The sequence below is a fragment of the Quercus suber genome, unplaced genomic scaffold (assembly GCF_002906115.3).
Source record: "Quercus suber isolate HL8 unplaced genomic scaffold, Cork oak 2.0 scaffold_453, whole genome shotgun sequence".
Lineage (NCBI taxonomy): Eukaryota > Viridiplantae > Streptophyta > Magnoliopsida > Fagales > Fagaceae > Quercus > Quercus suber.
In genome coordinates this window covers 72,769-97,832 of record NW_027069904.1, presented here as the reverse complement: position 1 = coordinate 97,832, position 25,064 = coordinate 72,769, and the positions used below count along the sequence as shown (strand labels likewise).

The window sequence follows — 25,064 nt, the reverse complement described above, 5'->3', positions numbered from 1 at the left end:
TTGACTGAAAAAACTCAAGAGCATTGAGGATTGGAGGAAGCTTAGTTCCCTTAGCTGCCTGTATTGAAAAGCTAATCTGCTTTCCACTAATTGGTGGATCATTTTGGACTATGGTTCTTGGGTTCAGATAATCAAGTTTGACAGATTTGATCAGATTGCGTTCATCATTCAAATTAATTTTCAATTCCCTCTGCTGGCCAGCTTTAAGCTTCTCAATCTCATTCTCAGCAAAGTGAAAATAAACATAATATTTTGAAAAGAGAATCTGGTGGACTCCAGTATAAGCTTAGGGGAGTGCTAGCGTTATGTGTTTTGACAGCAGTCCTCAAAACTAAATCTGGTAACTTATAAGGGTTATCATTGCTCGAAGAATAAACGGTTGAGTTTGTGGCAATTGGAATCCAATTGTCAAATAGTAAAGGGCCCCAGATGCGATCATAGACATCATTTGGATACCTAATTCAAATAAAATAAATAAATAATTCAGACTGTGCCAGAATAAGATGATACTGGAACAACGTGATATATTATTTATATGCATATGCATTCAAGTGCTTTAATAGTTGATGAACATGAACAAGGTAACTGCAAAGTTAAAATACTGTTGTTATGGAAAAATTAATGAAATGCAGCAAGTTTGAGAGCATATAACAGTAAATATGATAATCCTGAGTGGTGTAAGAGTTATCTTAAAATAAAAGGCAACCAATAATATTCTTCATATGCAAGCCATGCCACGGAGGTGGAATATACAATGTCAGAAAGAAGTAATTATTCTAAGTTCAGAATGCATTTTCAGAACTGTTACTGCCAACGTCATATCCCCATACTTTCAGAAGTGCCCTGCCCTGAGCTTGATAAATGGAATTGTCCAAATGCCGTAGTTCCAATGCTGAAATGAAGGGTACCCACGACCAGTGTTTATCAGACACACGTCTATGTAATCCGTCAAGGGAACATGAATAATGTCAGAATAATAACCATATGCACCAGAATTTGTTAAATTCACTGTTGTCCATTCATTGACTCCAAGATGTAGGTCAAATATTGGTGTCTGGTTTTCACATCGTAATTCCCATATACGAATCTTGCCCTGATCAAATAATTATTGTTTTTGCCTTGCTCTGGTCTCAAGGTGTAACAATTCCTTGTTCCTTGGGGAAAACTTCTCAAGTTCTTTTGTGACTGTGGAAGATCTTCAGGTGAATCAGGCGATACCGTCTTAACTATTCCAGTATCTATCAAGTCTTTATCTGGCTTGTAAGGAATTCCAGTTTCCTCGTCAATGTAATCTTCATCGCTGCCACAATCAATGCTAATGAAACCTTGAAATTTTGCAAAAAGAAAGAGGAAATTAGACATAAGCAATCAATATGGTTTTCGCAACCTCAAAGAAGGTTTCAATATGAGTTTTGGAACACCCCATGTTTTTCAGCAACAAAACAAAATGTTGTCTGATTTAACACCTATCTTATTGTGACTTTGTGCAGAAATGGCGTGTGTAATAGACATTTGGTCTTCAATCAAAGCGCTACTGAAATTTTCTTAGAAAAAACAAATATGTACCGTAGGATTCGAAATGAAACAAAAATTATAGCAATAAGTCACTATTGGCGTTGGGCCATATGATATTAGAGGAGATCTTAATTCCAGAGTTTAAGCACACTTTTTAAGAAGAGACCCCAGCCTTCTTTCTCTTTTTATTTGTTGCTCTCCTTCCATTTTAGGATTGCATCATCATAGCAAGATGCACCCGAGACACTATCGACGAGCAATTGATAGAGATTCTTCTATTGTATTTTATTAACTTAATTTATATAGCATCCCAATTCACAATTGATATTCTTTGTTTTGTACTAATATGCTACAAATTAAATGAATATTAAAAGGTCAATAAATTACACTTTCTAACCTAATTTTTCACCCAATTTATAATGTCCCCTCTAATTTTGAGGGAATTACTACAATATTCAACATGCCTTCTAAATTGGAGTTATCTTGGATAGAACAATCGGTCACATGCAAAACATGTGACCCGTGGGCAGTTTCTCACTAGGTTGTAATTTTTTTTTCTTTTGTAAAAAATTTAAAAAAAAAAAAATTTGCAATCTTCTCAAAAAAAAAAAAAAAAAATCAATCTCTTAGCAAAAAGTACTAACATGATGTTTTATTTCATTACAAACCAGTTAAAAAAGGGTTTGGCTTATCTTCAGTTTTTAATTGAAATCTCCTTTCATTTTAATGAGAAACTACTATATTATCTACTAACTAAATAAAATATGGAGATTAAAATCCACTACCATTTGTTATTATATTTTTTTTAAAATAGAATCTCTTTTATTTTAATGAGAAACTATTACATCATCCCACTGCTTGTCTTTAGCTGATGACCTCTCTTTGATATTCTTCATAGAAGGAGATACACAAATCAACTATATATAGCTGTATTGCGCCTTGCAGCACAAATAATAATATTATTTTCCTTTAACTGCAACTCAATTCTCAACGACTTATCAATACAATTATATTATTGAATTTAAGTGAAAAATATACAATCACTTAAAAAAAAATTATCTCATATAAGTTGATTTTGATTCTATTTATGAAAGGGTTAAGTGCTCTAAGGGCATCGGATAAAAATTAATAAATGTTTAATTATAATGTGCACTTTTCGAAAATAAGATGTATATATGTGTTAATGATTCATTAAATTACACGTATTAATTGATTGTGGTTAATAGTGTTTTTTTTTTTTAATATATGCAACTTATTGATTTTATTTTCGAAACATTATTTAATAAATCATTAAATGCATCTTAACTATTGCTTTTAGTGAGTTAACAAAATCCTTTATAACATAAGGGACAACTTGACGTCAATTTAACACTTTGTTTGTTTCAGATATAATGTTTTCTAAAAAATGAGTCATTTTTCAAAAAGTATTTTCTATAAAATAATATTATTTTCCTATGTTTAGTAGCAACCTTAAATAAGTTGAAAAACAAGCTCCAAACTTCCTATATTTAGCTTGCTATGAGATAGAGTTGTTTTCCAAAACAACTAATGGAAAACAATTTATAAAAACAAGCCATACTTTTTCTGTTGACTAAAGATAGATTTTCATTGACTCTTTTTTCTTTTCTTTTTATTATTATTTATGTTACCAAACACTAAAAAACATGGAAAACTATTTTTACATAAGATTTTCTATCAAAACAAACAGAGTGTAATTGTTTTAAGATTTTGTACATCAAATCAAAATAAGATCATAAGATATGGCACAAAGCTACAAAGTGTTAATTGGTAAAATTCAGGGGCTGTTTGGTAGTGTATTTTAAACAACAGTTTTCAGTGTTTAAACAACATTACATCTTCTCAAAAAAAAAAAAAAACATTACAAGTATTTTCATACACTTTTTTACCATGTAGTTCCAAAAAAATACAAACAAAGTTACTAAAATAACATTACCAAATGAGCCCTCAGTTGCAAACTTGCATCATTTACTTCTTGTACTTAATTAGTAAAATTTAACTTGGTCTTTTAATTTTCTTTTCTTTTTGGGAGCTATATCTTATTACCTAATTAATAATACCTATAGATTAATGTACGGGCAAAAGTACAATTTCTGTGGCTGAGTACCACTTCTGTACGTGGCCGAGTCAGCCCAAATTCAAATACAGGCTGAAAGTCTTTAACTGCCGTCAGTGAAGCCTAAACTCAAATCAAATATTGTAACCCAAAATAATTGGTCCATAAGAGCGGAGCTCCAATTGAGAATGTTAGATGCCAAATACGAATAATTGGTTCTATGGATTAATTGCTCATTTCTTGCACTTCTCCCACTGTAATGGAATCCGGCTTTGTGTGTGAACTGTGAACTGGACACAAGTTAAACCCAAAAACGTGTCCAATTAGGCAACGATCTGGAATTTGTAATCAATTAATTATGTTACGTTCGGCTGCTATGAGCTACATGCTCTGTAATCAGCCAGTACGTTTTATTTATTTATTTTTTAATAATTTAATTTTATCAAATCAATAGTTATAATGAGGAATGAGAATTTAATTACAGGATGTTTTTGTTGGAAACGTCAAGAACTGCTTGTTGAGCTATAAGACTTTTAGTTAACTCGTTTTTCTTCTTCTCTTAATTGAGCTATAAGGCTCTTAGTCAGCCGGTCTTTCTGCTTCTCTGAACTTCTCTGACAGAGAAAGTAACTAATTTGAGAAAAAATAAAAATATCACTTGGGAAAAACTCAACACCACCGGTCAATGCTGATCAACAACCGATTTACGGTCTGTTTGTTGTTCTTTCTGCTGGGATGGATTTTCAATCATGTTCACAGATGGACCAATCATATATAGCTACAATTGTTGTAGATCAATGCTTCCATAGCTGCCGTTGTGGTTTATATATATATATATATATATATATATTCCATAGCTACAATTTTGGCTTATAATTATAGCTTACAAACTTGTTTAATTACGATCATATTCAGGCGATTCAAAGAGAAAAGAGTCAAAAGAAAAATACCAATTTAGAAATACGGTCACCAAGAGTTTTTTATTTCAATTGAAATCTCTTAGTGTTTCTAAGCAAAAGATATCTAGTATTCGAACCCCCCCTCCAACTGAATTATCAGGAAAAAAAAAAAAGACATTACATTAATTTGTGAATACGGATATAGTATAGGAAGATTAAAATAGAATAATAAAAAAAAAAAAACCGTTTTTTAATATAAAAAAGAAAAACTACTCTTCNGACACAATGGCAAATTCAATTACATGCATGCTAAGCCCCACTCTAGAGAGACTGACAATTCAATAATTGATGTTTGTTCAGTTAAAAGTTTCTCTCATTTTTTTTTTTTTTTTTTTTTTATAAGTCCAAAAAATTTAATAAAAAAAATTGATGTATGGAGAAAGTTCCCAAATCTGCCCGCAATATAATAAGTCTAAAAACACATCAAAATTAATAACAAATTTTACACATGTATGAAATAGTAAGTTGTTAATGATAGATAATAAAGTATTGTTAATAATAAGCTTATATAAGAATCAATAAGAATATATCAAATCAACAAGTATGAAATCTATTATGCAAATAGCATTGCTCTTGTTGGATATTCTCCACATTTTGATGGTTTTTCTTTATATCCACACAAAAAAAAGAGGTGTGATATTGATGACCTTGTATTTGGGCTTAAAGATAAAGGCCCCAGTCATTGTAATGTCAACTACGTTCATTTCGAGCGGAACCCCTCTCTCGGGCTAAATTTAATACAATAAACAATGTTTACTTCGTATGGCTTATTCTTCTCTTGGATTCATTAAGCAAATAATAGTATAATACACTACCAAAGAAAAAAAAAAAAGAAAAAAAAAAGAAAGAAGAAGAAGAAGACTTTGTCCTACTCTTGGAGAAAGTTCCCATATCACGTACACCTTGCATTTTAAATATTCATCCTCAACAATTTGATGGTGATTTTTTATTTTTTATTTTACTTTTAAGATTGTGATGGTGATCTTGAATTTAGGCCTAGTTGGCTCCTCTCCTGTCTTGGCAGTTGGGAGTCCTCATCAAAGTGACCCAAAAAAAAAAAAAAAAAGTAATCCTCCATCAATCATTTAAAATAGCGTTTTGTAAAATTTAAGTCCGTCGTTTAAAAATTTGTGGAAGCTATCATTGTTGGAGAGTGTAAAACCACAAACCAATCTGATTGAAGAAGACAACCGTCAAGTGCATGAGGAAGTCCAAAACGATGCTGTTCCATTAAAAACTATTCAAGCAAAATATAAAAATGTCACAGCCACTGCGTTTGGCTGTACTTGTGGTGGACCCACCACTTTCTTTTGTATTTCCTTTTTTTTTTTTTTTTTTTTTTTTTATATCAATATATTTCTATCGCTACATGTGTTTAGTGTCTGCTGTTTATCCCACATTAGTTGTAGGATAAACACCATATTGTTTATCTCACATTGGTTGTATGTGTTTAGTGTCCACTGTTTATAACCCCAGTCTACAACTACAAAGATTAAATCCTTTTGTAGTTGTACTCTAATTATGTAATATATTATAAACGGGTTACGGGACCATAGTTATCCTAAACTTGCTCGACTCGGTCAAAACTTTCTGACTAGTGGTGACTTGATCCAAAACCCGCTCGATTCGATGAGAGTGGTGGTCAACAACGAATGTGCAACTTCAATAATTCCAACGGGTTGAGTGGTGGGTCTCACTCTCCAAAAATTGGCCGAATTGATCTAACGACCCCTATCAACTCTGTTCAGATCTCTATTGTCTATGAAAAAAATCATTGTTGTCTATTGGTGGAGATCTCAAGATCTCCGATGAAGATTTTTGCCTCTCTCGATTTCAATCGAAACTGACTTGACTAGTTTGAATCCAATTTGATTCGAACTGGTGATGCTCTTAGGTCAATGACAAGCCCTCCATTCTACCACCCAACGGGATTTGGTCGGGTCTGGATTGAGCCCAAACCCACTAGAGGCCCTCCATTTTTTTTTTTTTTTTTTTTTTGTTAATACCTTAAAATTTTGAATTTTAAATTAATATGGGTTATTGACGGACCTAGAAAAAAATATTGACCACCTTGAAAAAAAAAACTTACACCCTAAATAAAAATTTAAGTCCATTAAAAATAAAATTTGATCTCTCCAAAATTTTGGTCCGTTGAAGGTTGAACCAAAGAATTTCAAAAAATGCAATTTTCACAATATTTTCATAATAATTTCACAAATAAATCTTATGTAAGTTGTTATTAGCTGTTATTGATTGTCAAAAAATGATTTCTGTGGTAGGTTCAAATTAGAACTAGTAAAAACTACTCATCTAGGATTTATTGTACAAGTGTCGGGAAAATGTTACGAATGTAACACTTCTCAAAAATTGCCCAAACAAATACAATTTAGTGTTTATTTTAGTCTTTAATTGAATTTGTTGGATTTATGTGATATATTTTGTACATACTCATATGCATTAAATTAAGTAATGCCTGAATACTTTATTGAATATGATTAATATAATAGTTGAATGCCTAAATTGAATATATTGAATGAACTTATAGTTTACCCTTTATTATTTTGCGCCATGAATAAATTTCTTATAGAGAAATCACTTGTATTGCAAGATTAATATTCTAAGCAAAACTGTATTGACTTAAATAATTTTCTTTCAAATCATAGGCTATGAGAAAATGTCTCACCTTTTCATCCTAATGATTAGGTTGAAATAAGAAGAGCATATTTACAAAGAGGTTTTTGTCAATTTCTTGGCCACGATTTCCCTAAAAAATAAATTACTGGAGCATTGTGTTGATTTAATACTAATTAGTTTAAAGAATACAAAAATTGGTTGGAATAGATTATAGATCATAAAAAAAGATGATGTATTTTGTTTATATTGTTACTTATTAGGCAAGATGTTCGTAATTGAATGGGATATCAGTAGTTTAATGATTGTTTGATTATATACATTGAAAATGAAGCTATTGATAGAATTGATAACAAAACTATCATACGTCAACTTCAAAATATGAAAACTAGTAGAATAAAATTTTAAGATTTATGTATTTGCGTTTTTTATGATATCAATATATTCAAATTTTATTTTATTAAATTTTGTTTAATTTAATTTTTATAATGACCACCCTAAGAAAAATTTCTAGAGTCACCACTACCCAAACCCTATTTGACCTAACCCATGTATACCCTAGACTGTAAAGGTTCATTCTCTTAATTGTAAATATTAATAGAAAACTAGCTTTCCTCATAAATTTAGATTCTTTGTAGAGAGAAGGTAAATACCATATTTTTTAATCCTGAAAAACTGAAAAATTATTATAAGAAATGACTTTAGCAAAAAGATTGTTAGGCAGCTTAAGGCATAGGCCCATAGGGGCAATGAATTTGAAGGGAAGAAGCCATGGAATTCACCCAAATCATTATTCAAAGCATATTTTTGCTTGATCAATCAATGAGACGCTGTTCAAGTCTCTATTTTTTTATATAAAAAAGAATTATAAATTGATAGTTAATGTGGGCGTCAAAAAGATGGATTCTCAAAGATAACTCTCAAAGAATCAAGTTTCTGACCTCACAACTAATTTGTATGACCTAAGAACTAAATGATCCACAATAGGAAACTTGAACAAGAACTTGATTTGAATAATGCTAGTTTTATATTAATAGAGAACTTAAAATTAAGCTTGTTGAGGATAAAAAGTTCCAAAAACAAATGTACATTCACTCTATGATATTTCTCTCTACATTCACAAACTTATCATATCGCATACAAAGAACACTTGACTACTAATCTTTTGTTTGATAACTACCTAAGATGGGGCCATAAGTCTTATAGATTGACGTTTTTTGGTGAAGATGTCTAGGTTCTAATGCTCCCTCTCCAAACTACCAAATATCACCCCCCAACCCCACCACCCCCCCCCCCCCCCACCCCTCCAAAAAAAAAAAAAAAAAAAAAAAATCTACCTACTATGAGGCACAATATCTGATTCATACTCCAAATGGGTCATTTTGAATGGAATGTTTGAAGTTGTTAAATTGCTCTCAATTGCCATCCTTTGAGATCTTTCATGAACCATCTCTAGAGCCAAACATTCCTTAAATTCTGCCAACACATGACTCATGTTTGGCCTTTGGATGGCATATGATGGTATGCATGACATGGCTATCTCTATAGCTTTCTAGGCAGAAGTGGTGTTGAATTCTCCTTCTAATCTTGGATCAACAATGTTTTGAACATCACCCCTTTCAATCAAAGGATTAACCCAGTCAAGTATGTGATTGTTTTTCACAGGGCCTCTTACTATTGCAGTGCGGCCTGTGATTAGCTCAAGCAAAATAATCCCAACGCTACAGACATTGCTTTTCTTATTAAAGTTTCCAGATGCTTGAAATCTGCATGTAAAACACATGTGGCTAGATAAATACAAGAAACTCATTGGTTGATTTAATTCCGCTAGCTATTACTTTCATTATATCCTATCCTAGTTGCACTTGGTGATTAAATGATTGATTGCTTGGACCTTAAATAAGCATCTTGATGCTCTATATAACACTCCCATTGGTGAAGAAAGGGGTTGTGCATCAAAATTATAATAGTACCCTGTTGCTTTGTATAACTCCTATCGGTGAAGAAAGTGAGCTGTGCAGCAAAATTATAATAGTATGTACTTGTAACAACTGCAAAGTTTTGAAATTTTGTTCAATTAATTGAAATTTGTGAATTTTATAGTGTTTGGATGCATTGGGTACTTGGAAATCAATGTTTGATCTTTAAAGGCAGAAAATATTTTTAGTGGAAAATTTTATGATAACAGGCTTAGTGTGTTGCAAATTCCACTAGAGCATATATACATGATACTTAAATTCACTCTTAACTCCAATTATATATATGAATTTCAAATCAATAGGTCTAAACACTTACACAGGATTAAGGTATACCAATGTGCCAGCTGGGCGAGTTGACACATGAGAGTCATTTTCCGTTGTGAAGGCTCTAGACAGACCAAAATCAGCTATCTTGGCTTGCATTTGTTCATTTAATAAAATGTTGGAAGGTTTCAAATCTCTTTGGATTATAGGTGGCTTGCAACCATTATGTAGATACTCCAACCCTGCAACTCCACCAATATACCATTGGTAACTTATTCTTAATATATTTATAACTGAAATACAACAATCTTGAAGATGAATAATCATGTAATTGATTTGATTACAAACCATGTGCTGCATCCACTGCAATATGAAGTCTCTCATTCCAAGTTAAGATATTTCTGTTTGTCACTGCAGCCAAAACATTATCAATTTATCTCTTTAAGCTGGGATGTTATAAAAGATAGCTCTGATTTCACAATATCATGAGAAAATTAGTAATATTTGTGAGTTTTTAGTCAAACTACATATGCGTAATGCTAATTATATGAAATAGAAATTGTACTTTTTTATATATTAAGCTTAGATTGGCTTGTTGGTACCTCACACTTCCTCTTTTTGGTTTGTTTCAATTGTTCTTATGCTTTTCATTGGTGTATCATGAAATATTAGCTGGGCTTCTGGATAGTTGTAATGCCCATATTCTAATATGCTTATAGATAGTACCATAGGTGCTTCTCTACGGGCAGGACATAGTTACAGTTTCATAAGCAGTATGCATTGTGTTTCATGATAAAATCAAGCAAAATGAGACTGCCCACTAGAAAAAACTTGATACGCATCTGGTATGAGCAGCACATGTTAGGTGCCCTGCTCTCACTAGAAGCCAACATTCTTTTGATTTGACAAAGGTAACTAATAGCGGAAAAGACTGTACAGATTCTAATATTCTTAGCTAGCACATAGGTGCAGTTATGGAGCCTTGCCCTAAACTAAATCATGCTTTTAATTTGACCAAGCCACAAAGGTAACTTATTGTGGGTCATATGATGAAGAGCCTTCGGACACAAATGGTAAATGGTAAATACCTGATAAATGCTGGTGCAGATTGTCATTAGCCATTTACTCATATATAAGTGCCTTCTTTTCACCCTCATCACAATATCCAACAAGAGAAACCAAGTTTCTATGATGGACTATCATTAAGAGTAGTGCCTATTTCAAGCCAATGCTCCAATTTAATCAAATGAAAGTACTTTAGCTGCATGCCTCATGCAATCTTAGTTTCAAATTAAATTAACATTTTAAGTAGTCAAAAAGATTGGCTGCGATGTTCAATCTAACCTCTGCTCGAAATTCCTTATAGCCTTGGTTTGATGAAGTAGAGAGCAACTTAACAGCAACTTGAGTTTCATCTCTCAGTTTGCCATGGTACACTTTCCCAAATCCTCCTTCTCCAATGATGGTTTTGAAGTTATTAGTTATGCTCACAACCTCTGAGCAGCTATAGTGTTGATTCTTTGATTTGATGTTGGATTTGGTGACCATATCTACTGCAAGGAAGATTTTCACAATTGTAAAATGCAAAATCTATTAAATAAATTTTGACTCTTGTGTGGGAATATGTAGATTTTATGCTCTAAATCTCTCATGTTTTTGTACTCAAATTGATTTCATATCACACAACATTTTTGAGCATTAAATCTAGAGTCCACTATTCTAGACACGGAATGAAAATAAACTGTTGGGCTTGTGCCACCAAATCCATCTGCAGCTACATTTAGCTGACTTTATTTACGGTTTCTCCATAATATTTTGTCAGTGGTAAAGCTAAGACATGTAGCGATAGAAATATATTGATATAAAAAAAAAAAAAAAAAAAAAAAAAGGAAATACAAAAGAAAGTGGTGGGTCCACCACAAGTACAGCCAAACGCAGTGGCTGTGACATTTTTATATTTTGCTTGAATAGTTTTTAATGGAACAGCATCGTTTTGGACTTCCTCATGCACTTGACGGTTGTCTTCTTCAATCAGATTGGTTTGTGGTTTTACACTCTCCAACAATGATAGCTTCCACAAATTTTTAAACGACGGACTTAAATTTTACAAAACGCTATTTTAAATGATTGATGGAGGATTACTTTTTTTTTTTTTTTTTGGGTCACTTTGATGAGGACTCCCAACTGCCAAGACAGGAGAGGAGCCAACTAGGCCTAAATTCAAGATCACCATCACAATCTTAAAAGTAAAATAAAAAATAAAAAATCACCATCAAATTGTTGAGGATGAATATTTAAAATGCAAGGTGTACGTGATATGGGAACTTTCTCCAAGAGTAGGACAAAGTCTTCTTCTTCTTCTTTCTTTTTTTTTTCTTTTTTTTTTTTCTTTGGTAGTGTATTATACTATTATTTGCTTAATGAATCCAAGAGAAGAATAAGCCATACGAAGTAAACATTGTTTATTGTATTAAATTTAGCCCGAGAGAGGGGTTCCGCTCGAAATGAACGTAGTTGACATTACAATGACTGGGGCCTTTATCTTTAAGCCCAAATACAAGGTCATCAATATCACACCTCTTTTTTTTGTGTGGATATAAAGAAAAACCATCAAAATGTGGAGAATATCCAACAAGAGCAATGCTATTTGCATAATAGATTTCATACTTGTTGATTTGATATATTCTTATTGATTCTTATATAAGCTTATTATTAACAATACTTTATTATCTATCATTAACAACTTACTATTTCATACATGTGTAAAATTTGTTATTAATTTTGATGTGTTTTTAGACTTATTATATTGCGGGCAGATTTGGGAACTTTCTCCATACATCAATTTTTTTTATTAAATTTTTTGGACTTATAAAAAAAAAAAAAAAAAAAAAATGAGAGAAACTTTTAACTGAACAAACATCAATTATTGAATTGTCAGTCTCTCTAGAGTGGGGCTTAGCATGCATGTAATTGAATTTGCCATTGTGTCACTATCAATTGTGTCCAGAACTCGAATTTCCACTTTATTTATTTTGTAAATGAATATTCTCCGACTTTATATTATTATTACAACATATCCTTGTATATATATATACACAATATCTTATGTTGGGGTTTGAATAATTTAGTTGGACTTTTTATTTGTTATTTTATAAGTTCAATCCTAAAACTTTTTATTTTGGTATGGTATGGGATTTTTTCGGCCCATCAACTTGGAACCAATACTAGAAATGGAATCAGATTCCGCAATATATGGATGTCTCATTTATTATTCTCTACATTTGATTTGAGTTTAGGCTTCACTGACGGCAGTTAAAGACTTTCAGCCTGTATTTGAATTTGGGCTAACTCGGCCACATACAGAAGTGGTACTCAATGCTCCTTACCTTGGTTTTGTTGTGGAGATTTTAACGAAATTTTATCTTTGACTAAAAAATCAGGTGGAGCTATGAGATCACAAAGGCAAATGGAGAGCTTCCGTGAGGTTGTGAATATTTGTGGTTTCCAAGACCTCGGTTTCTCAGGTCCGAAATTTACATGGTGTAACATGCAAAGGGACAGAGCAACAGAATCTATCTCAGATTGGACAGAGCTTTTGCAAACTTGGAATGGATAAACCATTTCAAAAATACCAAGGTCCATCACTTTGCCGAGTCTACCTCTGACCACTGCCTCTTAAGGTTTTCTGACTCTTGCTTTCTGCCTCCAACTAAAAAGCATCGTTTCCACTTTGAAGCCATGTGGGCTAAAAGGAAGGATTGTAAGGAGATCATTGAAGCTGCGTGGCAAGCGGGAAATTCCTTGATTACTCTGGAAGGTATTGCTTCCAGCCTGTCTCGCTGTGCATCTGATTTAATGGCTTGGAACAAGGATGTGATTGGCAACATCCCAAAGAAAATTCAAGAGAAAAGAAAGGCTCTTAACACCCTTATTGCGCAAGACCATGATGGCTCTCGTGGAGCAAAAATTGATGAATTAAGAAAGGATATTAATGAGCTTCTGGATAGTGAAGAAACATTATGGCATCAGCATAGTAAAATTCACTGGTATAGAGAGGGTGACAGAAACACCAAATTTTTTCATGCTAGAGCTTCAGATAGAAGGAAGAAGAACACCATATTGGGACCTTGGAATGATGAAGGCTGCTAGTGTGAGGACAAAGATAGTATCTCAACCACTGCACTAGCCTATTTTGAAAACATTTACACTTCTTCCTCATCTTAAGGCATCCTGGAGGTCACCAATGCCATCCTCACTCGGGTTACTGAGGAGATGAATGCTGAGCTTACCAGAACCTTCACCAAAGAAGAAGTAACTAGAGCTCTCTAGCAACTCCACCCCACCAAAGCTCCTAGACCTGACGGTATGTCTGCCATTTTCTTTCATAAATATTAGAGTATTGTAGGCCATGATATTACTGCTATGGTTCTGAATGTGCTTAGCCTCAATATGCTCTTAGCAAAAATTAGCAAAACCAACATTTCCCTTGTTCCAAAAACCAACAACCCCACCAAAATGACAAAGCTTAGGCCAATCAGCCTATGTAATGTAGCATACAAGCTTGTCTCTAAGGTTCTTGCCAACCGTCTTAAAGTCATTCTTCCTCATGTAATCACGGAAAACCAAAGTGCTTTTACCTTTGATAGGCTGATTACGGACAATGTATTAGTAGCGTTTGAACTCATGCACTATCTAAATCACAAATCCGAGGGGAAGGAAAGCTTTATGTCCATCAAGCTAGACATGAGTAAGGCTTTTGATAGGGTGGAATGGGGGTTTGTTAAGAGTGTAATGGAGAAATTGGGCTTTGATAGAAAATGGGTTAATCTTATTATGCAGTGCATCTCTTCTGTCTCGTATTCGGTGATCATCAATGGTGAGGTTTTTGGAAGCATCACCCTTTCTAAGGGCCTTAGACAGGGGGACCTGCTCTTTCTAGGGCTTTTTCTCCTGTGTGCTGAGGGCCTTTCTGCTCTCAGTCATCAAGCAGCCAAAAATCAATCTCTCAATGGCCTTTCTATATGCCGGGGCTGTCCCACAATCAATCACCTTTTCTTTGCAGACGATAGTCTGCTGTTTTGCAAGGCCAATATTACTGAATGCCTGGAGCTTATTAACATTCTTAATGCCTATGAAAAAGCCTTAGGTCAGAAGATCAATGCAGATAAGTCATCAGTCTTCTTTAGTCCGAATACCACTCCCGAGAGTAAGGATGAAATCCTAAGTATTCTCGACCCTATGCAAGACACTAGGCATAAAAAATACCTTGGTCTCCCATCCTTGATTGGGAAATCAAAAATGTAGGTTTTTGAGGAAATAAAAGAAAGAGTGGGGAAAAAGCTGGCTGGTTGGAAAGGCAAATTACTTTCAATTGGGGGTAGAGAAATCCTCATTAAAGCCGTCGCACAGGCTATCCCAACATACACCATGAGTTGCTTCCAATTGCCTAAAACGTTGTGTGATGATCTTGAACGGATGATGTAGAATTTCTGGTGGGGCCAAAGGAATCGAGAAACAAAATTGGCTTGGGCGAGTTGGAAAAAGATGTGCAAGTGCAAACTCTTTGGGGGTATGGGATTTTGGAATCTCCAGGCCTTCAACTTAGCTTTATTAGCCAAGCAGGGGTGGCGGATTCTCTTAAACCCCAACTCCTTAGTGGCACGGGTTTACAAAGCAAGATATTTTCCCCATGATGATGTCCTAAACTCTAAAAAAGGCAGCAATCCAAGTTTTGCGTGGAGGAGCATTCATAATAGCTTGGAAGTTTTAAGAAGGGGCATTCGTTAGAGGGTGGGAAATGGTAAACGAATCCACATTTGGGAGGATAGATGGCTGCCAACAAAATCCACTCATAAGGTAATCTCCCCCCCCCCCCCCCAAAAAACCTTTCAACAACTTCCCAATGGTCTCTTCTCTCATTGACAACAATACTAAATGGTGGAAACCAAACCTTGTGAAGTCCTTGTTCCTCCCTTTTGAAGACTCCACCATCCTTAGTATCCCTATCAGCTTTAGCCTTCCAGAGGATAGCTTGATCTGGTTGGGAAACAAAATGGTTCGTTTACTGTTAAAAGTGCCTACTACATTGCTGCCAAGCTGGTTGAACAAGGTGAGCACATGGAAGGCATTTCTGACTGCTTTGCCTTGCCACTTTGGAGGAAATATGGCAGCTCAAGGTCCCTCCTAAAGTTAAGATTTTTGCTTGGCATGCCTTCATGAATGGTCTTCCCACTTTGTATAACCTCCGCTGCAGAGGCTTAAACTCCACTGGATTTTGTTCTTTATGCGATAAGTGCATGAAAACCACTACTCATGCTCTCATTCACTGTGAGCATGCTAGGGCCACTTGGGCTTTGTGGCTAGACTGTCCTTTTAATTTTGCTGGCACAGAAATGGACACTTTAGACATTGCAGGTCAGATTTTTGAAAAAGGAACCTTCAAGGACCTAGACACCTTCTTCATGACTGCTGGTCCATTTGGGGTAATAAGAACCAAGCTATACACAATGATGCTGGTATTACCCAATGCAGCTGTGGGACTCAGCCAGGAGAGCTTTACTTGATTTCAATAATGCCTTTGCTCAGTCCACCTTACTCTCCCCTACCTCGCAGCACAAGTGGACAGCCCCTCCCTTGGGTTTCTTTAAGATTAATGTGGATGGTGCTACCTCAGCAAATGGTGGGAACTCATGTGTAGGTGTTATCATCAGAGACAGCACAGGTACCCCAATTGGTGCTCTAAGCAAGCCTCTTCCATCAGATTTCTCTGCCGAGGTGGCTGAAGCCTATGCATTCCTCCAAGGTGTCCTCTTCGCATCAGAAATGCAGGTATCATGCGCCATTTTTGAGTCAGATACATTATCAGTAATCCAAGCCCTTTCTTCGGACTGCACAGGTAGTGATTTTGGTCATATCATTCATGACATCCAGTCTTCCTTGAATTCCTTCTCTTGCTATTCATTCAAGCACTTGAAAAGGACCGGCAACAGAGCAGTGCATGTATTAGCCAAAGAAGCAAAACTCTCTGGGCTAACTCAGGTTTGGAAGGGTGTCACTCCACTTCCCATCCAGCAAATTATTAGAGAGGATGCTATGTAATTTTCTGGTTGTATTTGACTGGTTTTCTCTTCTTTGTTGTACTTCGTTTTCAAGTTGGAATGTTATTTCTTCCAAGTTCCCCATCAAAAAAATAAATAAATAAATACAGAAGTGGTACTCAACCACAGAAATTGTACTTTTGCCCGTACATTAATATATAAGTATTATTAATTAGGTAATAAGATATAGCTCCCCAAAAGAAAAGAAAATTAAAAGACCAAGTTAAATTTTAGCAATTAAGTACAAGAAGTAAATGATGCAAGTTTGCATCTGAGGCCCATTTAGTAATGTTGTTCTAGTAACGTTATTTATATTTTTTTTTGGAAATATGTGTAAGTAAAAAAATGTGTGGAAATACATGTAATATTATTTAAACATTAAAAATTGTTGTTCAAAATTCACTATCAAACAGCCTCTGAATTTTACTAATAAACACTTTGTAGCTTTGTGCCATATCTTATGATCTTATTTTGATTTGATCCACACAATCTTAAAACAATTAAATTGACATCAAATTGTCCCTTATTTTACAAAGGATTTTGTTAACTCACTAAAGGCAATAGTTAAGATGCATTTTATGATTTATTAAATAATTTTTTTATGCACGTATTTCAAAAAATAAAGTCAATACGTTGCATACATTAAAAAAAAAAAAAAAATCTATTAATCACAATCAATTTGTACGTGTAATCTAATGAATCATTAACACATAAATACATCTTATTTTCAAAAAATTGAACATTTATTAATATTTATCTTATGCCCTTAGAGAACTTAACCCTTTTATAAATAAGTCCAAAATCAACTTATATGAGATAAATTTTTTTTTTTAAGTGATTGTATATTTTCCACTTAAATTCATTAATATAATTGTATCGATAAATAGTTGAGAATTGAGTTGCAGTTAAAGGAAAATAATATTATTATTTGTGCTGCAAGGCTCAATACAGCCATATATAGTTAATCTGTGTATCTCCTTCTATGGAGAATATCAAAGAGAGGTCCTCAGCTAAAGACAGGCTGTGGGGTGGTGATTTCGACAAAGGTCAACATGTTATGACAGTGTTCTGGCCATGAAAATCGGTGGATATTCTTTCGACATTTGAGCCGAAGTTTAATTTTTTGCGTGCAACTAGTTCTAGTATAGCGCATCTGCTATGGATCATCATGTTCATCAAGTGATCAACTAGGCCATTATTTAATGTAAATGGTACGGGTAGAATACAGTCTTCCATTAGTTTGGTGAAATAAATCATTCAATTATGTAGATTTCTTTTTGCATGAAATCCCTCACCTCTTTTGTAAGTTGCAATAGAAAATTAGGGCGTATATAATCAGAAAAACCCGGAAATACATGGAATTAAGTTCAATAATTGTCTTTAGAATCTAAATTTGATTCTTTTTGAGCCCCTCATAAACATGGTACCTTATCTTAAATTCAACCCTATAACTGGTCGAATCTCCAAGGAAAAGAAGTTTAAGATGCAAGTAGTTTAAGCTTCTTTTATGTATAACAGGTGTAGTGTGCTAGTCACGTGGCTTCAGTAAGTACAGCTGTATATCATTAATGGGCCTAGTTTAATAGTTAGTGTAGGTGCAAGCATAATAATAATGAAAACAACACAAAAAATAACTAAATAATACATTTAAATATTATATATTTGAGATTAGAAAAATAAACAACGCTATTTGAACTAAAGCACAACACTTCCTCTCTTTAAGGAGATTCAAGCCTTTGATTGGCTAAACTTTGTAACTGGTGCAGACCTTCTTTGACTTATTTGCAATAACTTGAAATGGGTCTAAATGAGTCTATTTGTAGGCTTAATAGGCCTTACGAAATTATTACCCAAATTAATCTAAATAATTAGGTCCATTATTTTGATATAATGGGTGTTACAAGATTAATGCTAGACATAAATATGATGGGCTGGAGTTATACAATTAAATGGATAAGATAAGGAGTTTCTAAAGAAGTAAATAGGCCCAATAGTTAATCCATTAAGTAGGTGAATGACTCTTCATTTTTCATAATAAAAAGGTCATTTACTCACCAATGAATATGAAAATTATATCTGAATGTATTTAGCTTAATATCTGAAGCAATACATATTAGCTCATTAATCATTACATTTAAAAAGAATAAAATAGTCTCTCTCATTTTCAATGTGAAATTAAACATTTTCGCCAACTCATTATCTTCCATATTAACTCCCACATTTTTACATTTGTTTGTTTATGTTTAGACCCCTACAAACGAGATTAGTTTAACCTAATGAATTGGCCAACTTAGGTTAATTATGAGATCTAGTTTAAACACATGCAAACATATTACTTAGTGCGGAAAAATAAAGAAGACAATAATATGGTGACCTAAAAAAACAAATGAAACTAACCGTTTTAAGGTAAAAACTTGTGGAGGATTTAACCTAGCTATCTTCAAGGTAAACAAATCCACTATGATAGAATGAGAGATTACAATGGATTTAAACCCTAAATATAAAGCTACCTTATGTAGAACTTACTAACACGACCACGTGCAGCTCCAATTCCACGGACTCTTCTATCTTGAATTTGCTTGAACACAAACTCCCACGTTTGTGACTCTAAGATCCCACTCAAAGGTTTAGCAATACAAACTCTCTAGTTTGTGACTCCAAGACTACCATTTAAGGTTTAAATCATCGGCTATGTATAATCTTGTTGTAGCAACTTCAAATCTATCGGTTCTAATAGTATGAGAATGATTTCCAATAGTGACTTTGAAAGGAGAAGACACAACACCTTTTAGATCTCACAAGAGCACCTCTAAAGTTATAACAAAATGTGCCTTAGGGTTGCCTTAAATACTATGTGAAATAGATCTAAAACCTTAATCACTTAATGGGCTTGATGGGTTGTTGGGCTTTAATTAAATTCTGCAGAACTCGTATTTCGATTGGTCGATTCTGTTCACTCGATTAGTCGAACCTAGCATGTTTCGAATTATTGAACTTGCAGCATCTCGAGCATTGTCTAATAAATCCTATAGATTCTAAGATCTATATCTAGAAAAGTTTGTGGTCATGGATTACCAATCGTTCTAAATTTTTAGAACCTAACAACATTTATATTGTCATATAAATTCATTTTTAATTAATTAATATTAAAATGGCCCAACAGTTAGTTAAGTCAGTTATTTTCCCTCTTTTATAACTAACTTTGTATCTGTGTATATAAACAAATTCGCGCGATAGTTTTCATTCAAGTTAATTAGAATACAGTTTTTACATTTCTGTTATTCTGACTTAATTTTTTTAATATAAATTCAACTCGTGGTTGAGTTTTTCCCAAGTGATATTTTTCTTTTTTCTTAAAATAGTTGCTTTCTCACTTAATTTTTATATAAATTCAAATTTGAGTTTTTTTTTTTTTTTTTTTTTTCAATCGAGACCCTCAAATAACAAGTACACTTGACGGTACAATTTTTTTTATTTTTTATTTTTCTCAATGGTAATTTCTCTTTTTTCACTCCATTCTCTCTTTACAAACAAACCGTTAATCAATTGTTTTTCAGCATTGACCAGTGGTTAAGTTTTTCCCAAGTGATCGTTTTCTTTATTCTCAAATTATTTGCTATCTCACTAAATTTTTTATATAGATTCTAATTTGGGGTATTTTTTTTTTTTTTTTTCCTATTGAGAGCCTCAAATAATGCAAAAATAAAGATTATTTTCTTATTTGAGTTATGCTTTTATGAAAGAAGATTTTATTCATATAATTAAAATGTAAAAATATTATTGATTTTCATACAAACCAAAAAACAGAATATATTATTTTTACTCATTTTTAAAGTCACAATCAAACACAAGATAATAAGTCAAATTTTTTTTTTTTAAGTTTTAAAAAAATAATTAACGAATAATAATCTTTTTGCAGAAAACGTATTGTATCAAAGAAACTGGTAATTCACAATGGAAAATATAACCAAATACCGGGTCAAGTTGTAATCTCGTCTCCGTTTTTAGGACAAGAATTTAAAGTTCATGGAGGTACAATGTCGTGCATGTTGACTGTTGACTCAACCGTGTGGGTTTAATTTAAGTCTTTAAAAATTAAAAAGTCAGGAATCAAAGTTCATATTTGGTTTCTACCGAAAAACAAGTTCATATTTGTTATACCTACTTTATTTGGACTACTCTTCAAAGTCTTTAAATTTATTAGGTAAATCAACCTGCCGTGCTTAATACGAGGTCTTGACCGAATCAACCCGTAAAGAAAGGTTTACAGTTTACTTAAAAGCATTCATCCACATGTTCCTTCCATCCCACCAAAAACGTTTGAAATATTATTGCCTAATAATTGGTAAAAAGTGTATCCATTTCACTTTAAGGTAACTTAAAATAATATTCATGTGTTTCTCCAAAAATAAAAAATCATTTCTACTTTTAGTTATATAACCTATATAATAATTATGTGACTTATTATGTGACTTATTAAATGATTTAATAAATCATGTTATTATTCTATTTTTTTTAAGATTGAATTATGTGATTTAATACAAATAATTAATTTTATGAACAATCACGTAATAGGTTAGAGGAATTTCCTCCAATCCGGTTTAAAGGAAAACATAGTTCATTTTCTTTTAGGTGTTGTTAACAATTAGGGTACATATTATGAAATAATGAATATTCAATTTTAAGTTGTAACTCACTTTTTAAAAATAATTGAGAAAATGTACACAATTCCCAATAGTTTTTTGCTAAAATATGAAACCCTTGAAATTTTAAATGTATTACTTAACCCCATGTGGTATTGTTTTATGTATAAATTGTTAAATATCAAACAAACGATGAGTTGCTAATTGATGACACACGTCTATACTTAGAGCTATATTTTCATGTTAAACAATACCATGTAGGGTTTTGTGTTACTATTACGTGGCGGTTTTTAAGACTCAACATTACACAATTTATCAAATAATTCAAACAAATCACATGAGTTGTTTAGCCGTGTGACTAAATGTTCACTTGGAGAAACTTTTCAGTTACCAGGTAAAAGGTAAGAGGAATTTACTTTCCATCAAGCTGGATTGGAGAAATTTTGGTCTCTCTCTCTCACACATATATGTGATGGAAGCTCATATATGTCAATGCGAATTTATTTTTCAATGGATCATTGTTCTCCTCAATAGATGAGAATAAGTGCCAAGAGCCTCCTAAAAATATGCATAATAAATTTGTATGTATTTAGTAGATTTAAAAATTATTAATATATTTAACTTGACCCTCCTAAACAAATTTCTGGCTCTACTATGGGTCTATATGGATAGAACTTATTTTGCTGAAATTGAAAACTGAAAACAATGTAGCAAAATAATTTTTAAATGTGTGAATAGTGTCGTAGTACCCATTTTTAATAAAAAAGTTGTTAAAAAGTGAGATTTGTGGGACCGTAAACAGTGCACTGTATACTGTTCACTGGCTGAAAAGTCAAATAATGCAGCTACTGTTTACGATCCTACAAATCTCACCGTGTACTAGTAGCCGCATTACCCCTGAAACGCGTGAAAAAAAAAAAAAAAAAACAAAACAAAACAAAACGCACATACGCGTGAAAAAAAAAAAAAAAAAAACAAAACAAAACAAAACGCAGACTTTGTATCCAAACCCCACCTATATATATATATATATATACACATATATGCCTAGCATTCGCTGCAGGTATTACTCTTCCCCGTCTAATTAAGTAGCATACTATATAGCATGAAAGAATACTTGCTGAGAAAGGCCAATATGGATGGTGCATCAAATCTAGAAGTGTGGCTCCTCTTTGTTGTAGTGATAGCTATTCTTGGCAACTCTGCAGGAAATAATCAGTACGCTGCAAGAAAACTTGATGATGAAATTCCGGGTAAGTACTTCTTGAAATCTCTGGCCAACCAACAGTGCTTTCTTCTTCTTCTTTGGTGCTTGGCAAGTTTTAATGCATGCATGCCTTCTCGGACTCTTACGTTGGAGCGAGTAATTCATGGAGACTATTTATTAGAGAGAAGTTAACAGTGATAAAGCCACATACAGTTTGAGTTCTAAACTCACGCCTTTAATACATATATTAATATTCCTTGAGCTTTGTTCTTCTGTATTACTATGATATAATTAGTCAACTTCTTTATTATTTTACCCTATCTTCCTAGATTCTCATTAAAACAAGCACAGCACAGACATGTATAGAATATTAGAATGTGACCTTAGTCAACATGTTCTGATGATTTATTTTTTACTTTTGCTGATCAAAAGATTCATTAATAGACACAAATAAAAACGAAAACATGATCCATCAATCAATAGACAAGCCTGCTTTGCAACCACACAAATAACATTCGGTTAATTATAGAAAGTCGAAGGAAATCTAAAATGATCAATGATAAACAACCTTCCTTTAATTTCCTAATTGAAAATTGAAAATCTTTCCTTCTCTAACATGATTTTGTAATTTATTGCCATAATTTTTAGAGATTATGAAATAAATCATGTAGTATATTTATACATAAATTAAATCCAAGTAATCTCTAGTTGACTCGAAAGTCTCCAAGCATAAATGACTACTTTTCTTCCCCCTCCCCCCGCAGCTCCCTTCCTTCCAAGACAGATTTTAAATAGTGGAAAATAAATGTGATGTTAGGAGTGGGTTCATTTGTTCATCACTCACAATTTGCCATTACAATATTCAAAAGGGGTGGCTCAAGGTCTTGGCCCAAGACTCCCCAATTTTTTTTAAAAAAAAAAAGAAAAAAAAAAGGAAGCCCAATCCTAATAAAAAAAGGAGACACATGCCAACAATATCCACACTCCGTTAACACCATCACCATGTGTAAGTGGTGGTACCTACAAAGTGTGAAATTTTTTTATAAGAAACCATCTTAGTCCAAAAGAAAATGCCAAGGGCTATAAATGAATCAAGTCGCTCATAAACATTTTGAGATTGGCTTCATAAAATGCTTGGTCATATGTTTCTCAAAAAAAAAAAAAAAATGTTTGTTCATATTTGTTTGTACATAATAAGCCAAGTATGAGCCCTAATTTTAAACTTGTTTAAAAAACAAGTCGAGCCCAAGTAAACAGGAAAAAAAAAAAAAAAAACCAAGTCTAGGCTCGTTCATAGACTTGGTAATATGTTTGATAAATAAACTCATATCTTACTAAGCTTTTAATTTATCAATTAGGAGTTTGGACTACTCATTCAAACCAAATAGACTTGATAATATGTTTACTATGGGCTTGAAAATACACTTATGCTAGATATCAAGTTTAAAAGCTTTGAGCTCAAGTTTAATTTGATTAATAAATCAAGTTGAGGCTATCTATTATTTCTTATTATTGAATGAACTTGCAAGGAGAATTTGATAAATTAGATTCTATTGCTCTTATTCTTTAAATTTTGTTTTATATATTCTTTATCACATTATAACTTTAAATTATATATAGTATTTATTTTATTTTGTTAATTTTGAATTTCTAGTAGAACATGCCCATTTGTATATGAACATACCCATATATATATATATATGTGTGTGTTTGTTTGTTTGTTTATTTGGACCCCTTAAAGCAAATTGTTTAACCTAATATATTAGCTACGTAATTACTTAAGTTAATTATGAGATCTAGGTTAAACAAAGAGAGATCATATCATGCACAACAGTGGAAAAATAAAGAACACACCAATATGATCACGTAGGAAAACCAATGAAATGAACTGTCTCAAGGTAAAAACCTAGGGAGGATTTGACTTAGCTATTCTCAAGGCAAAACAAATCTACTATAAGATAATTGAATTTATTACAAAAGATTTAACCCTAAATTTATTGCTACTTTTAGTAGTAATAACTGATACGACCACGTACAAACTCCGAATCCACTGACTCATTCTCTCTTGGATTTACAGAACACAAACTCCAATGTTTGTGACTTTGAGATCCCACTTAAAGGTTTCAGATCACAACCTCTTGATATTGTAGCAACTAGATTTCACTAGCACTTGATTGTAGATCTTGTTCTAGTAGACACTTGTAGAGTTGGAATATATAGAACCTCTCAAATCTCACAGGAGTAACTCACAAGTCTTTCAAGAGTCTTCAAAACGTTGTTAGGGTTTTCATTTTATACTTAGGAGTGTTGAACTGAAACCCTAAACATTTTCACGGGCTTGGGCCTGATTTAAAATTCTGCATAAATTATTTTTCTGCAATTTTTGATCGGTCAAGCCTAATCTTTCGATCAATTGAGCTTCACAAAAAATGACTTTTTTTCTAGAGCTCAAATATTCTTGAGACTTGACTTGAAACACTTTGAGCAATGTCTAATAGTTATTCTAGACATGTTTTTGTTCTCGGTTAATTTGCCAACATATACAAATTGAGAATCTAAACATTTTATCCTAAATCTTTAGAACCTAACAATATATATATATATATATATATACAAATTCAATATCAAATAAGATTTGATATTCCCATCCCCAAAAAAAAAAAAAAAAAAAAAAAAAAATAAAAAAAAAAAAAAA

General features: G+C 32.9%; 2 protein-coding genes and 1 pseudogene across 2 annotated transcripts in view; 2 read left to right on the top strand and 1 right to left on the bottom strand.

The window, feature by feature from the left end:
* Positions 1-832: 832 nt before the first annotated feature.
* On the bottom strand, positions 833-11,249 carry LOC136061265 (probable LRR receptor-like protein kinase At1g51890; annotated as a pseudogene).
* A 1,911-nt stretch (positions 11,250-13,160) lies between these two features.
* Positions 13,161-13,571, top strand: LOC112031886 (uncharacterized). Its single transcript, XM_024064598.1, has one exon. It carries the CDS (start codon positions 13,161-13,163, stop codon positions 13,569-13,571), a length of 411 nt encoding a protein of 136 aa, XP_023920366.1.
* Positions 13,572-22,297: 8,726 nt separating this feature from the next.
* Positions 22,298-25,064, top strand: part of LOC136062786 (probable LRR receptor-like protein kinase At1g51890) — an 18,855-nt gene continuing 16,088 nt past the window's right edge. Inside the window, exon 1 of the mRNA XM_065762334.1 lies at positions 22,298-22,415. Within this exon, the coding sequence (XP_065618406.1) occupies positions 22,298-22,415 (118 nt within the window). The remainder of the gene's footprint in view (positions 22,416-25,064) is intronic.